The sequence below is a fragment of the Podarcis erhardii genome (genome assembly GCF_964252035.2).
Source record: "Podarcis erhardii genome assembly, chromosome: 9".
Lineage (NCBI taxonomy): Eukaryota > Metazoa > Chordata > Lepidosauria > Squamata > Lacertidae > Podarcis > Podarcis erhardii.
The window spans coordinates 51834019-51851070 of record NC_138512.1 but is presented as its reverse complement, the minus strand read 5'-3'; the positions used below and the strand labels follow the sequence as shown (position 1 = coordinate 51851070).

Genomic DNA, 17052 nt, shown 5'->3' with positions numbered 1-17052 from the left:
TTTACTCCCCCCCCCCCCAATTTTAAAGGTGTGGCTTATTTGCGGGTGTGGCTTATATTCGGGCCAATACAGTAAACCAAATATTGTCAAATATCCTTCAAAATGTTTCACCTGAATAGAACTCTCCAGATTTGCTTCTGTTTTATCTTTCAGGGACAGCTACTTCACCTAACAACGCTTCTTTCCAGGTGCTCACTTGCCTGCAGTTCAAACAAGCCTGCTTAACCTGGCTGCTTTTATTTTGGAGAAAAAGTAGCCATGGTGGTTCTGTTTGGCATACATCCAGATCAGGGCCCTGTGCTGGTTTTCTCGTGGAAATTGCTCCCTTCTGGCTCCTTTCTTGAATGTGCTATTTACTGGGTGCAAGCATAGTTGTTTAAACACCTGACAAATGTCGTCATGAGAGGGAAAGAGGCTCTGTTTCTGTTCTGGGCTGGCTGGTTCATCTGCACAGCAGCTGTGAGGAGATCAACACATGCACACATTTCATAAATGCACACTGCAATGTGGCATTGGCGCCTGTGTCCCTCTTCAAGGAAGAAGGGATCTACAAGGAACGGCAGGAGGCAAGCGTTTTTGTTCGCAGTACACACTATTCACAGCAGAAACATCTGCTCTACATGACACATGAGGTCACCACAAACACATGAAGACTCAATATGCATGTATGCGCTGACATAGTTTACTTGCATGCAATAGCAACTGCTTTGGCTGGGAATTGTTCTATACAATTCTGGCTGGCTAGCCAGTGCTCTTGGGAAAGAAGCAGCATTGCCTAGGTCAAGGACAGGGCACTGTTTTCAGCCTGACGAGTGAAAAGACTTGGTTCACATATAATAATACTTAGCTCAGGGCTGGCCCTAACCATGAGGCATAGTGAGACAACAGCAAGAGGTGGTTGATGCTTGGAGTAGCGGCAGCAGCCTCCAAGCTCTTCCTCCTGGGTGCCCAGCTGTTCCCTTCAGTTGTCACATTCCTTTCCTGAGCCCCTGAACCTGGCCTGCTTTCTCAGGTGTGCTGGTGGATGCTAGTCCATCATTAGTGTAGAAGAACGCTGAGTCGTCTTCTAGCAGTGGAATTGAGAGAGGGTGCCATCTTGTCCTTATCAAGCAGCAAAATGTATTGGGCTGGCCCTGGCTAAGCCATGTTTAGCGACAAATTAGGTTGTTCCACGGATGATCAAGCAAACCATGAGCATCTGGGGTGAGATGGCCAAATAGACCATGGTTAAATTTGAGTTCTGGGTTCACATATAAAACTAATCCACATAGGCACCAACTCCTAGGGGCCGAGGCAGTGATTTATGTGCTCCCCTAGTATAGGGACAGCCATCAGTTATTTAATGATGAGAGAAATACTTTCTGCAAATGCCCAAGAGACCCTCTTGCCTTTATTGCTGCAGGCTTAGAACCAAGTCCTGAAAAGCAAAAGCATTCCTAGTGTCCAGAGCTTCAATGGCACAGTGAAATAGTCAAGCTAAGTTGAATTTAAAACACATATATTTCTTTTTGTGTATGTGCACATGTATAATAGCATTGTGCTAGATTCTGTTCCCTTATAGGAATTCCTTATGTGGATCACCTTTGTGTGAATAAAATTACAAGCAGGAAGCTTCATTTTGCACACCTAAGCAATCTGGCAAAGTAAGGCGTTAAGAACTAATTTTATGTGGTGCAAATTCATGTATGCAGAGTGCAGAACTGACAAAAAGGCACAGGGAACAAAAGTATGACATAGTACTTGTTAGCAAATAATAAAAATACATTTTTGAGTTTGCATTTATCCAGATTCATTTCTAGCTGCTGCAGTGTTATAGCTCTTTTATGTTATTTTAGTAGGTATGAGGTGAGGTACCCCACTTTCTATGAGGAAAACCAGATTCTTTTTACTGCTGCTGATTCACCAAGTGTGTGGAGGAGTTTCTGTTTGAATCCTACTTCCACCATGGTACATTTATTTTGAAACCTTCTTACTGCTGCCACCATATATTTATACCATCTCTTAAACTATAACCCAGTAGCTGTGGTACTTTTGAGGTGGTACAAAACCAGACAGGCCTTTATTGTTTCTTTTGGGGTTTTATATGTTTACTGTTGTTACAAATATACATTAAGTTCAATGGACAGGCTCCTGTTTCTATCCCCTGGCCCTACCTGTCTGCTGTGCCCAAGGGAAGCCTGCTACAATAAATATATTCTTGCACACCACCCCAATCTCCAGGCGGTGTGAGATTCCAGGGGTTCCAGGTCCTTACTCCTGGAACTTCTTTATCTGTGTTGTTTTAAAGGAGACCATCTTGGCTGTGAGCCCCGGAAGGCCTGCACCCTGCCTTACTGGCCCTTTCCCATCTGGCCTGGGAGAGTGGAGTGCTGACTGACTCCAGCTACAAAAGCTGAAGCTGTTGAACAGATTCTTGGGCTGGAGTATTGTTTACGGGGGGTTGAGAGAGCTGTTGCTGTTCTTGATATTATTGTTGTATCTTTCGTTTTAGATCTTATGATTTACATGGAAATTGTTTACATTTGGTTGTGTACTTTTTGATGTGTTTTATTTATTGTTTATGACTTCTGTTATGTTTGTAATTATGTAAATCTCGTCATGTTGTAAGCTGCCTTGAGCATAGTTACAACTGTACAATTGTAAAATGATGATGATGATGATGATGATGATACTCAGGGTTTGTTTTTCCTTCAGAATGAGGCACAGTGGAGAATGTAGTGTCTTCATGATACGTGGCTTATTTACACATATATACAACCTGAGCCTGTGATGGAGGGGTTCACAGCATTAACATGCCAAGAGAGCCTGGTTCCTTCCATAGCCACAGCCTTGGAACCGAACAGAAACCAAACAACATTCTGTCTCACTTGGTTTTCAGTGTGCTGCTTTGCCTCTAGCTTACATCACTGCAAACTCTCTGCTCTCCACTCCAGCTTTGTCCTTCTATCTGTCTGTGAGTTTGAGGGAGTGGGCCATGCCCATTTACCATTCCCCTTAATGGTCCATCACCACTGGCGATCACCTCACTAGGAAACTAACCTGTTGTATATTTTCACACTGGCTGGATCCTAGGGTTAGAATGATCTCGGCATGTAGCTGACTTCCTTCCCCTAACTCACAACAAAATAAAATTGGGTTATACTGGTATTGGACTGCTGGTCCATCTAGCCCAGGGGTCAGCAAACTTTTTCAGCTGTGGGCCGGTCCACCATCCCTCACACCTTGTGGGGCGCTGGACTATATTTTGAAGGGGGGGAAATGAACAAATTCCTATGCCCCACAATTAACCCAGAGATGCATTTTAAATAAAAGCACGCATTCTACTCATGTAAAAACACCAGGCAGGCCCCACAAATAACCCATAGATGCATTTTAAATAAAAGGACACATTCTACTCCTGTAAAAACACGCTGATTCCTGGACCATCCGCGGGCCAGATTTAGAAGGCGACTGGGCCGGATCCGGCCTCCGGGCCTTAGTTTGCCTACCCATGATCTAGCCAGTATTGTCTATTCTGATAGGCACTAGGTCTTCAAAGCATTAGGCAGAGACCTTTCTTCCCAGAACGTTTCTGGGGTGTTCTGCATGCAAAGCATAGTGCTATCTGCCACAGAGTTATGGTTCCTCCTGTAGTTCTCCCAGATTGTTTGTTTCATACTTAGTCTGTCTACAAAAATGCAGCTTCTGATATACTGGGAACCATGTGTGTGAAAGGGCACCTGTGCACCTGATTCCTAGACTAAGTTTAGTCTAACACCTTTGAGGGGAAATGTCTAATTCCCAGCATTGGATCTGGAACTGCATGACAGGCACAGAACATTGGATAATGCTGCCAACTTGGACACCGTATGGAAAGTGGGATAATTAATGCTGCCCCTTGTTACCCTTGACAGGGTGAAAGAGTAGCCTGGAGTTAGGTTTCACACCCTTCCAAATCAGAGACCTGCATTTTCAAAGCTGACAGCATTAACAGACTTCTGAGTGGGCAGGAATGTTCAAATACATATACATTTAGCCTTGTTGAAAGGCCATTGCATATCACGGGATGAAAGAAAAGTGCAGCTGAGCCGAATAGTGACCTTAGGTTTTGTTAGAAGGGTGAATAAACACAGCCAGGCTTCCAAATTAAAAACGCAACACAGTTTTTGCAAGATACATTTTAACATTTTCACTGTGAAAATTGGCATTTCCCTAAGATAGAGGCCATACCTTAACTGAGTAGGTTTTCACAGAAAGTCTGTAGATCCTGAGAACAAAATACAGCCTTAATTATGGATAACATGCAATGTGAACTTCTTGACAAGCTAAAGTTAGCAAGAAACATACAAATGAAAAACAGAGCGTCGCACGCACAATGGGTGACCAGCAAGACCCTTTGAAGCCCTTGTGTTTGTTACTGAGTTTACCAGATGGCAGCACCCTTTAATATCTCTCCGAGGTGCTGACTTGCATTGCATCATTCCGTCAGGGAACTGAAGCAACTGTTATTTTGATTTCTTTTTGCAGATTTTTCACATGATAATTTCACTTTTGTGTCCAAATGCCACAAACACTGAGATTGTCTGTAACGGCCAAAAGAAACTTAGAAGAGTTTGTTTTTAGGAAAAGAAACTTTCATAATATTTGTGTTTTCAGCTTTGTATTTAATGTGGTATACAGGTATTTGTTAATAAGTACTTAAGAGAAGGGTCAGGCTGTTTACTGGTATTATTCTCTGATCTGCACTGAGTGGGATTTTTCTAGCCATACCACCCATGTTGATAATTGCAGTTATCTTGGGTAAACTGTTATAAGAATAATTATGAATCACCAATTCACTCAAAAGTATCATGGTGGCATGCAATGAAATCATGAAAACATAGTAAAATTATAAGTTCCCAAAATACAGAAGAAATGACGAACACTGAATCCAGTTAATTCTGTAAAAACACTTGTGGAAATGACCATGAGAATTGTAGGTGCCTCTCTGATTTCAATAGCAACAGGGGCCCCAAAGCCTTAGATAGCATAGAGATTAAATGGATATTATTAGGTAAGTTTAGATAAGTTTATGATACATTAACATGTTTGTATAGTTACAGAGGCTACAAATAGGGTCTGAAATAGGAGTTTCAGAGAAGGGAAAAAAATAGTTGTAAGAGAAAGTATACACCACCAGGGAACTTGGAAAGATATATGGTGTCCGTGGTGTGTCAGCATCTGTGGAAAAAGCTGACAGGCAGGCCTAAAAGTCATTCAGCTCTAAACCTTGTTTTCTTTGCCACACTTGAAGGTTTTATTAGCTTTCTGTCAGACGCTGCAGGTTTAAGGCTGAGGGCTTTGCCCTCCCTGCAAATTATACATTTTCCTCTCTCACCCATTAAGCAAGCGGTCTGACTTCTGTCAACTTTCATAATTAAGGTGTTTTTAACTCCTTTACATCTGTGATGCATAAAGAAGGGGGGGGGACTTTCAATGAAAAAAAATGACCTCTGGAAACATTCAGCAAAACTGAAACCCATACAAAATAGAGATTAAAGGATCAAGAAAGTTTGAAAACGTCACTTAAGAGTGTGACAAATTATTTATTTTTTCAGACCCTAAACTTTAAAGTAAGCAGCGCTGGCTGCAGAAAACAGACAAGTGATCAAAAACTGCTCAGTTCCATATAGGAGAGAGACATGTTCTCTGAGAACCCAACCTGAAAGTTTCAGCAGTTGATTTAGACAGCATCATTTAAAACAACACCTCCATCTAGTGGCTTTATAACACAAAAAAAGTTAGTAAATTCTTACATAGGCTTTCCTGAGTGTTTTCACCTATGGACCTCCCTCATACATAGTGTCCTATCACCTGATCATTGTTCACTAGAAAATAAAAAGTAGAAGAGAGGCTTTTGTAATGCAGATGAGTGTTCTGGCCAGTTTAGTTTGCAGTCCTGTTACAAACTTAGGGCACAGTTACACATAATGTTAAATGTGGGTCTTAGCATCTAATGTAGGAATGGGCAAATCTTCCAATTACTGTTTCTCTCAGTTTTGAATTTCTTTTTTGTCTTAAGTTCAATTTTCCATATTTGCACATTAGTTTGCACTTTTAAAAAAATTCAGCATTTATAGTGGAAATATATGTGAATATACATGTTAGTATGCAGTTTTGCCTGATATTTTCCTAATATCTGCACACTTGCTTCAATGTATGTATTTCTCTACACATTACTCAGCGTTGCAAAATTCAGAGAAGGTCCATGTCTCATGTTCCATTTCCTCCAGATATAGGCAAATAATTCAGATCTATAAGGTTTTCATCACTGTTTGGTTTCGGAGAACCTTTATCTTTGCACTCAACAGCCACATCATCAGATGGGAGGCCACTGGTGCCTGGTTTTCAAAAAATATTATAATTTCTAACCTATCTTTTATGAAAAACTCCCTGATTTTATAAATAAAAAAGCAATGACAAACCTAGATAGCATCTTAAAAAGCAGAGACATCACCTTGCTGACAAAGGTCCGTATAGTTAAAGCTATGGTTTTCCCAGTAGTGATGTATGGAAGTGAGAGCTGGACCATAAAGAAGGCTGATCACCGAAGATGCTTTTGAATTATGGTGCTGGAGAGTCCCATGGACTGCAAGAAGGAAGGAAATCAGCCTTGAGTGCTCACTGGAAGGACAGATCCTGAAGCTGAGGCTCCAATATTTTGGCCACCAAATGAGAAGACAAGACTCCTTGGAAAAGACCCTGATGTTGGGAAAGATGGAGGGCACAAGGAGAAGGGGACGACAGAGGACGAGATGGTTGGACAGTGTTCTTGAAGCTACTAACATGAGTTTGACCAAGCTGCGGGAGGCAGTGGAAGACAGGAGTGCCTGGCGTGTTCTGGTCCATGGGGTCACAAAGAGTCGGACACGACTAAACAACTAAACAACAACAGATCTTGGCCCTTGAAGGCAAATAACTTTATAGGCAAATAACAACTGAACTTTTTGGATTTAACATAAGACATCAGGAATTGGGGGGGGGGGTGTCTGTTTCTGCAATAGGACACCAGCCCAGACATTTTTATAGACACCACTGGAATTGCTACTTTTAGTTTATATCATTATTGTTTGGGTGTTGATTTTTTAAAAATATACACTTTCAACAATATTAGCTGCCATATTAACAGGTTATTCTAATGTCAGAGCAAAATGCACACCAGCATGCTTCCAAAATGACCCTCCCCTACTAGCTGGAGAAAATGACACCAGCACAATCGCTTTTTACAATACCTAGGAAGAGAGCAATTGGAAGTGTTTGAGAAACTTGGTCCATATTTTCAATACCTCATAACTTTATTTCATATTGCAACAAACAGCTTTCATAAATAAAAGGTGCTTTACCACAAATTATACTTGTTCACACCCATAGCCAGGAGCAAATATAAAAACAGCTAGAATCACTTCATTCCCCACCCCCTCCCTTACTGATTTCATGTTTCACAATGTGGTTTCTTGGCCAGATATACAGCCCTGAAAGCAAAAGCACCTGTGGGTTCACTGCTTATAGAACAGGTGAAAGCAGCCCAGAGCAGGCAATGGATGCTGTAAAGGGGACAAGTCGACCAGCAAGCCATTGGTTCATATTGGGAACATGATTTACTGTATTTATTAAGAAGACTTTGTGATGTTAGTGACGTCTGTTGAATTATGGTCACATCCTCACCATACCATTGGAAACCATACCTGGCCTTTTCCAAAGAATCCTGGGAAATGTAGTTTAAGGGTGCTGAGAATTGTAGCTCTGCTGAGGGGTAAACTACAGTTCCCAGGCTTATCTGGCAGGAGCCATGACTGTTAAAGTGCTCTAAATGCATGGTGTGGGTGTGGCCAAGGAGTCTGGTGACTAAAGTTGTCCCTCCACTGACACAAGGCACTTTGATCCTCCAAAGGGTTCCATCAGTGAAATTGGGGAGGAGGCAGCTTTTGCTGATGCCCATCTCTCCTGAACCCCGCATCTCTGGGGGTTTAGAGGACCTCTCAGCACAAGGTAAGAGGTGGTGTGGGAGACTGCTAGATCAAAAGTTATTCAAGCAGTGGAGAGACACCACTGGATGCAACCATATAGATGGAGTTGCTATAAATTTATAAACGAAGGTCAAAACTGGATCCTTAATTGCTAAAAGCAACTAGAAATGACCTATTATGTTTGGTGTACAGTTACTTTAAAAAAGAGAGTATGTTGTCTTTAAAAACAAATAAACACAAATATGGCAAACTGTGTTCATTAATGCAACCTTTGACAACCTAGTGCCCTCCAGATGTTGTGGACAGAAACTGCCACCAGTTGTAGTCTGGAGGGTACGAGGATTGGCAAATATAGGAAAGTAGGAAGCCACCTTCTGTGGAGTCAGACCATTGGTTCACCTTGCTCTGTATCATACACACTGAATTGGCATCAGCTCGCCAAGGTTTTAGTCAGAGGTCCTTCCCAGCCCACCTTGGAGATGCCAGGGGTTGAATTTGGGAGATGTTCTGCCACTAATCTATACCTTTCCCCTAAGAAGTCCTTAAACATGCTCTGCTCTGGCTACATTACTTTAGCTGTAGAGTTAAAACTAAATGCAATTAATGCATTATTCCATAATGGAGGGGTGTGTGTGTGTGTGTGTGTGTGGCTCTCCCCTCCTACCCCCATTGATGACTCCAACCTCACCAGTTTCTCACAATTTGTCTCACTAGGATTTAGGTGACTAAATATTTGCTGGGTCAGATGTTTGGAAGCAAAACATTAAAAGGCAGGTGCTGACACTAAGAAAAGAAAAGCACCCTGAGGCTGCAAAAGTCTGCATTTCTCCTCCCCTCCCCTTTTTGCTCCAAGTAGCTGGCATATATTCATCTCTGTTTTCATGAACTCTAATGATAATGAGTTAAGCTTCACAAATGGAAGACGAAACCCTCATAATTAGTTGAGCTGAAGTGTTGAAAGGAATGAAATGGGGTTTGTTGGCTCTAACATTGGATACACAGAGGCCTGTCTGTTTGGTGCATTCACGACAATCCTGAGTCTGGGGTGCTCTTCCCACAAACACTGGTCACCTGCTGAGAGCCTGAATTGAATTAGGTTACATTATAATTGGATTTTCCTAAGGCGCTGCATTAGCATTTTCCATGATCTCACCCTTATTAGCCAAATCACTAATCAGGAATAGCACAGTTACATTGCCTGCTAGTTAAATTATCTGCTGCTATAGTAGCTATTTAAGCCAACTTCCAACTCATGCATAGAGACCAATCTTTCCCATCTTCCTTTAGAGGGAATTCACATTATTCTCTCACGGCTGAAAATGCAATGTGGTTTTGACTTCCACAAATATATTTTTAATATATATATATACTCTGGAGAATTGCAAGTTTTAAGGCTTGTTGTACAGGTTCCATTATACGGTGTGATAGGGTCAGGTGATTTGTCTCCTTGATATATGAATGTAAAAATGAAGCTGTTGAGGGAATCGGTTTAATTGCAAAGAAATCCCTAACCATGAATTGTATTCCATTGTGGCTCAAATACTTAACACACCTAATCCTTTAAGATTATTCTTTTAATGCTACCATCTCCATCCATTAACTGGAATCCAAATGACTTTTTAAAAAAAATTAAAGTGGCAATTATGTCCAGTACATAATACACAGGGAAAGTAGATGTGTCTTCCACAACTGATTGACAAGTCTACTATAGGGTGGTTGGTGGAGTCTAGAAGGATATTGCTGCATAAAGTTAGATACAGACATACAGAAATTCCTGATTTGATATGATGGTCCTTTGGCTATCTGGCCAATACAGTGTCTGAGACCAACTACACTAGAAGTCTAAGCTCTGATAGAATCCTGCAAGGACTACCCCATTAGGAGAAGGAAAGGTAATGCTGTAAGCAGATTAAAATCTGCAGTATTTTCTCAAACATCTGCCATGATTATTTCTTTCACATTTTAAAATGCAATTACATTTAGGTGCATTACATTTGTTCTCAAATTGTATGTCAGGGGAAATTATGTTTAATGTTATTAAAGTGGGTAAAGCAAAGCCGAGCCACAATCCCAGCACCCAGTTTTGCGTGCTTAAGTCACATTTAAACCATTGTTCTTCTGTCTGCAAAGGGTTGCCTAAGTACAGAGACTGTTAATCCTCCAGCAAAGCAACAGTGTGTGTCTGGTTGGCTACGTTTGAAGTGGTGGCTCACACACTGCGCAAGCCAGTTTAGCAGACTAACGTACTCAAAGAGATGCACTGTAGAATTCAGAATGACAACGAGATGATTCTTAAACTAAAAATGGGGATTGAGATGCAGCCCAACTGAATAGCATTAAAACCAAATACAAACATTTGCTGCTGCAGCCAGTGAGGCAGGTTGATCACAAAAATGCTGGATTGCTATGTGGTGGCTGTAGAATCTTACAGTGAGTAGGAAGTTTAAAGGTCATCTGCTCCGACTTCCTAGCTCAGGGCAGGAATCGGACTATTAAAGCAGATCTACAACATCGAGGGAGACATAGAAAAAAGAACCCCCACTTGCTTTACTTTTAGGCACTGAGTGACAGTGAAGTGAGGGAGGGGTACTACAGTCAACCCTGACCAAAAACAGGGTTATAGACCACACAGTAAGCTCCATGTGGATGGGACAAACATCCCATTAGCCACATTTTATATTGTTGCAATACCTCACAGCTCCTCTGGTGCCCAAAGGTAAGGACAGAATTGCCCTCTCCTTGATCCGCATACAGACGTTTTGCCTTGAAGAAGAAGAAGAAGAGTTTGGATTTGATATTCCACTTTATCACTACCCGAAGGAGTCTCAAAGCCGCTAACATTCTCCTTTCCCTTCCTCCCCCGCAACACTCTGTGAGGTGAGTGGGGCTGAGAGACTTCAAAGAAGTGTGACTGGCTTGACAACCATATGTCAGGAGTGCTCTGATGGTGTTTCCTGCTTGGCAGGGGGTTGGACTCGATGGCCCTTGTGGTCTCTTCCAACTCTATGATTCTATGATTCTAAGGTCACCCAGCAGCTGCATGTGGAGGAGCGGAGACGCGAACCCGGTTCCCCAGATTACGAGTCTATCGCTCTTAACCACTACACCACACTGGCTCTTGCAAACCACCATAACACCACACACATTTCCTAAAACCCTTCAGACATTTATTTATAATTGAACAGTTGCGACTGGTTTGGTACAGTTTATTTTAAGAGAAAGGTGGGGGGGCAGGGCGGGGTGGGGAGAAAGTATTTCCACAACAACAACTATAGCTAGAAGTGAATCTGTCTCTTTGCCACAGTCATAGAAATCTCCCATTGTGTGTATGTTATATAATGGTATATCATATAAAACAGAGTGCAATAGGACAAGAAAATGTAATGGCGGTTACAAGGTGATGTCAGGATGGCTCTTTGTCTTTGCTTTGGTTCGTTCTCTTCGTATGGTACAAGTGAGGACCTTCGTTTTCTGAGGAGGCATCTATGAATAAATGGATACATATGTGAAAGAAAATTAGACATCTTCAGTTCTCCAGCTTCACTGTCTTAATAAGTATACCCTGAGCTGAATTCCCCCCCCCCCAGGACTAAACAATATTAATAAACTAATATTACGCTATAACAACAACAATAGGAATCATTAATATTCTAAAATAAACCAAAAAGTGAAACAAGGACACATTAGCTCGAATCCAGACTAAGTCAATCATGAAATGAAAAAGCAAAGTCTCAAAAAGGAGCATATTGGTTAGTTTAAAGCCCAAAGCATCTTGAGTCAAGAGACCAGTTTCTTCAGAAAAACTCCAATAGTCTTACATGCTAAATAGGCTTCTTGTACTGGTGCCTTCACTCCCTCCTCTTCTCAGTTTGTGATTCATTAGACAGTTGGGAGCAGAGTTAATCCTGTGCTAGAAACTCAGAAATCTCTTGCATAATCCTGGTTGGATTGTCCATTTATTTCACATATTGTGGCTTCTTATATCAGCCAAGGATGAGGAAACACTGCCATAAGTGAATAATATCCCACAGCCATGTCGCACAAGCAAAATGGATCTGTGCAATGCAAGCCATTGGTGGCAGTTTGCCAGGCTTCTATTGACAGAGGCAGAAAAGGAAACACAAAATAACCTATGGCATTTTTTAGGTGAATTACAGTTATAAAAGTACAGTACCAGCTTAGCATACAAACAAAACCTAAGGCCTCTCCAAACTGCATTCAAAGCGAGAATTGGAATGGGATAATCACTGAATCAATACTGTACATCCACGTTGCTCCTCCTGTCCAGAGGCATTTAACTAATTCCTCTAGGCTGTTGCAGACAGACCACTAGTCACATTGCATGACTTGCTCACTTGCATTCTGGAGACTTCATTCATTGTGTAGATGGTTAAGTAGATACCTTATGTGCCATTGCTGCTGAACTTGGAAAGGAGTAGTACAGATGCAGGGAACAGACACAAAAGAGACAAGGAATGGAAAGGTGGAGCTGAAAAGGAGGTTCTATGGGATAGAGAAGTGAAGTATGGGATAAAGAGAGAGAAAGCAGAGGGGCAATGTAGACTGAGGTGCAGAGAGAAGCATGGTGCTGCAGGGAGTAGAGAGAGAAAGTGATTGTGTAGAGGGGAGGGGAGGGGAGCAGAAGGGGGGGGAGGAAACACAAGCACAACACATGGGAGAGATAAATAACACTTCCAGGCTGTCACTATTTTGGGATAGGATCCAAAAAACATACCAGCAAATTTAGGTTGCATAATTGAAGTTGATTTGGCACTCTTGTGCAAAAAACCTCCCACTTTCCCCCAGAATTGAACTTTTTGCAATGAGGAATGGGGTGGTGGGAGAACATTGAAAAATGTGGGATAACAATAGCTTGATGCAACAACGTATACACTCCCCACAAACAAATGGTAATAAACGCTCAATAATCATGACATCTGGACTTGACCGAAGACACGGTGAGCTCTATGGAGCACAGAGGAAGAAGAAAGATAGTGATCACGTTTTTTAAGAAAGGGAGAGCACAAAAGAGGAAAGGTTAAAAGAGAAATGGGTACAGAGAATCCACTAGCGACACAGAGACAGAAGGGGAAGCACACTGTAAGGAAAGAACCAGGAGGATTGAAAAATGGCTTTTCATCTAAAGTAGTGATGCAACCTTCCTGAGTTAATAGAAATGTAAAAGTGATTGAGTTGCGTGTGCCCCTAGTATAGAGAGAGCCATCAGTTATTTAATGATGAGAGAAATACATTTTGCAAATACTCAAGAGACCCTCTTGCCTTTATTGCTTCAGGCTCAGAAACAAGTCCTGAAAAGCAAAATTGTTCCTAGGGCTGCATTCAGAGCTTTAACAGCACAGCCCTCATTTAGTTAAAGACAGTTGAAGACTAGAGTACTGCATATACGGATTCCTTGCCCTCAGAGTGTCTGGTTTCACTTGAACCCAGTTGGTACTGGCTTATTTTGAAGTATCTTTTTAAGAGAGTAGGACTGGGAAGGGAGAATTGGCACAGGATCACAGCTGCAAGTGAAGGTACAGCTCCCATGCTAAAAACATCTACCATGAATTAGGGCTCATTGAATTCAGTGGGACTTGCTTGAAAAAAATTAGGATATTAGGATCAGGCTTCAACTGTGGAGGGGAGAAGAATTTAAATATTCAGTTCAATTCACATTGAAAAGTGATCCTACCGAAAAACTGAAAAAAACTAAATTGACATTTGATCTACTGTATCCCTAGCTGCAACAAATCTTTGTTGCTGTCCTCAGATCCAGATACATTTGGAAAACTGGCAAAGTGAGAAACAGATGAGAGAACGATGGGGAAAAGGCTAGTCTTTACTTAAGCAGCAACTGCAACTGTTTCAATTTAAAAGGTTAAGCAAATCAAACACTCACAACTTCAACTCTTTCAAGGTTGTGGCATCTATATTAGTGAACAAATAGCATGGAACTAATTTTGTATCCCCTCTTCAGATAATGGATGAGAAGGCAAAGATTTTCCATATGTTAAATGAATGCCTCATGAAATCAACGGGGGAAAACACAGCCTATTAACATCTGGGAATTTGAAGTATATTACTAGAATACCAGGATTACCAATGCCATATGCAATTTCAATGCAAACCAGAGAAAGACATGTTCGTATAAAGATGCTTTGATATCTTCCTAGGCATCCTCATACCAGATAATCATTATACTTGAAACTTTTTACAATCACCTTGACCATTAACTGTTAAACAGGAAATTAATAAATCTTCGAACATTCAATTCCAAAGGCTGCTTTTCTGAAACCATACTACTGTTTAAACTGGGGGTGCTGTTGTTATTTTTTATTGTTGTGCTTCCTTTTTGAGGCACTTCCTTCAGCAAAACTATGACTCTTACATCAAGGCTATTTCTGAATGCAAAAAAAGTGTGGTGTTCAAGGAGGTACAGTTTTAAGCACATGGGTGGAATAAAAGTAGATTTACCAGTGGAAAAGATAATGGATTTAAGTATCAAGCAAGCCTTTTTGTGTTGTTTATCTCATTCACTAATGGTTGTTTTTAAACTATTTTGATTCAAAGGGTCTGATCATGGGTTTCTTGGCTCTGGAATAGTATCTAGGAGGAGATAAGGTATGAGATCAGGGCATGTGCAATTCCTCTCTGGCTCTGGATGACCACCTCAGGCAGAAATGGATACCTGAGCTGGGAGAAAGTTCCTGAGTTTATCTGAAAATCTACTTACCCCATTACATTGAACTATCGATGGTTTTATTTATTTATATTTATATCCCACCTCTTTTCCCATAATGGTATTAAAGGTAGTGCACCTAGGATTCCCAGGTGGTCTCTCATCCAGGTATGGACCAGACCAAGCCTTGCTTTAGCTTCAAGGAAGCAGACATCACATGTCCTCATGCCCTGGGGACCTCCAAAGTCAAGGATATCCCACAGACAGCTGTCTTTGCCCCCAACACCATGAGGAGAGTGATGGTCAAGAAAAGTAGTGTGCAAAGCTAAGGCCAAAGCCTAATCTTCTTTTGGATTAAAACCTGGTGGCTAAGCAAGAAGTGTGTCTACCCTTTGTATGGGGGGTACATACAGCCCAAGTCATTTTGCTGCCCAGAAGAACAATGAGGTGGCACCTTCTTTCCATTCCACATGCAGAAAACTGACCACACTGGCAGCTCAGTCTTTCTTTGACAGTGGTGATAAGACAGCAGCACCTGACAGCAGCAGGCAAACTGAAGGAGTGCAAGTCAAGCCACACAGAGCTGTGTGTCCTATCTTCTAACACCTTCTCATCTTCTAGCATCTGCTGCCTGAGGTAGTGGCCTCTCTCTGCTTAACAAGAATGCCATCCCTGGGTGCTACCAAGTAAGAGACTGTTTTAAAACCACAGTGACTTGAAGCATATGCCCCTGAAATTTGGTGTTGGCTCTTCTTCGAGGTACCTTTCACCCACTTCTGGTTCAATGTACAGCAATAAATCAGTATGGAGGACGTAGCTCTACTATGGCCACAGCATAATGAAAGCTGCCATCATAACTAATGATGTCAAGGGATAGATCAAGTCTCCCTCCACTGTCTATTAGGAGCTTGGCATTCATCTTGATTCTTTTTACAGAAGCTGCTGGGAGGCTGTGCCTAATGAGACTAGAAAACTAATTAGTCCCAGCTAAGTTTAATGAAAATCAGGAGGGTAAGATAGGAGTGCATTGCAACTCTATTGTTGTAGGTTAGATAATGTACAAAGAGCCTCATCAGCTTCCCGCCAGCCTAACTTCAATAGCAGATGTGCTGGAAGGAGAAGCTTGTGCTTTATCAGAGGCATCCAATGTGGCCTTTGAAATCTCTTTAATCCCTGCCACAAATTTGCACCAACCCTATGATGGTCTATGGGCAATCCTCCCACCCCTTATTTTTGCTTTCACATCCTGAATATCCTTCCTATACTGCATTGTGATTTTTCTCTTGCACCAGTACATCAGTGACAGTATCTGCAGTTACCCTAGGACACATGTAGACCCTATCTCTGGAACTAGGAAGAGAAGTGTTTTTATTGCTTACAATTCCGGGAATTGTATTTTCCTGCCATGGCTTAACAATAAAATATGTGATCAGATTTGGTGCCCTGTGATCAAACTTTATTGGCTCTTCTTGGATGCACTATATTTATTTTGAAGGAAGATCCTGATGGCTTATGTTGATCTTCCATTCTTCACCTCAACTTAACAAAAGAAAAATCAAAATTCTTTTACTGAATTTTGAATCAGAATTCAACTGTGGAAATAAATATGTGCACATGTATATTATATTATGCAATCCAGCTATGGAACCAAAGTTATCTGGTTAAGAGGACAGCTGGAGTGAACTTTAAAGGTCCCGCTACACACTTGAAATAATATATTTGCAACGTCAGAACTGCTCCTTAGCTCTTCTGATTTTCCCCATTTGTAATCCCACTCCTAACTCACTAGGCTTGTATAGGCAAAATAAGTCACTAACGCCCTTGAAAAGATGTGTTTAGAGGAGAGATTAGTGGTATCCCTTCATCTGCGCATTGTGAGCTATATACTAGCCTTAAATAATAAAAAAAATGACACATAGTCAAATATTTAGCAATAAGACACCCAGTCATTGAATTAAGGTTTTCATGGAATAACTGTGGTTCCCAAATACAAGTGCTGGGGGAACCAAACTTATTGTATGCCCCCCACTAAATGGACTTTTGGAAGCAAAACTGACATTGCTTGCCAGAATCACAAGTATGCAAAGAAAGCCCTGAGCAATAAAACCTCTTTCCCAGAGAATTTTTTTTTATTAAAAGTAGGTTCAGGGAAAAGCTCCAGCCCAATTTTTAAGCTGTCTCGTCAATTTTGCACAGTTGGAAAAGGAAGGAAATCATACTATCCCACCTGCCAAAATAAGCTGACACTCATAACACTAGTTGGAATTCTCTTGTCCTTTGTTCCTGAATCCTTTTCCTCCTCCCCCCGAAAGGAAGCCATTGTCAAGGAAGGATGATCACTAGCTAGGCTAAAAGAAAGTCAATTAACTTTTAGATCTGGTACCCAGC

The 17052-nt window shown here is 41.4% G+C and overlaps 1 protein-coding gene across 1 annotated transcript in view; it reads right to left on the bottom strand.

Annotated features, from left to right (window-relative positions):
- Positions 1 to 11186: 11186 nt before the first annotated feature.
- Positions 11187 to 17052, bottom strand: part of TNIP3 (TNFAIP3 interacting protein 3) — a 65770-nt gene continuing 59904 nt past the window's right edge. The window contains exon 13 of the mRNA XM_081877080.1: positions 11187 to 11468. Coding sequence (XP_081733206.1) covers positions 11389 to 11468 — 80 coding nt within the window. The 3' untranslated portion in view covers positions 11187 to 11388. The remainder of the gene's footprint in view (positions 11469 to 17052) is intronic.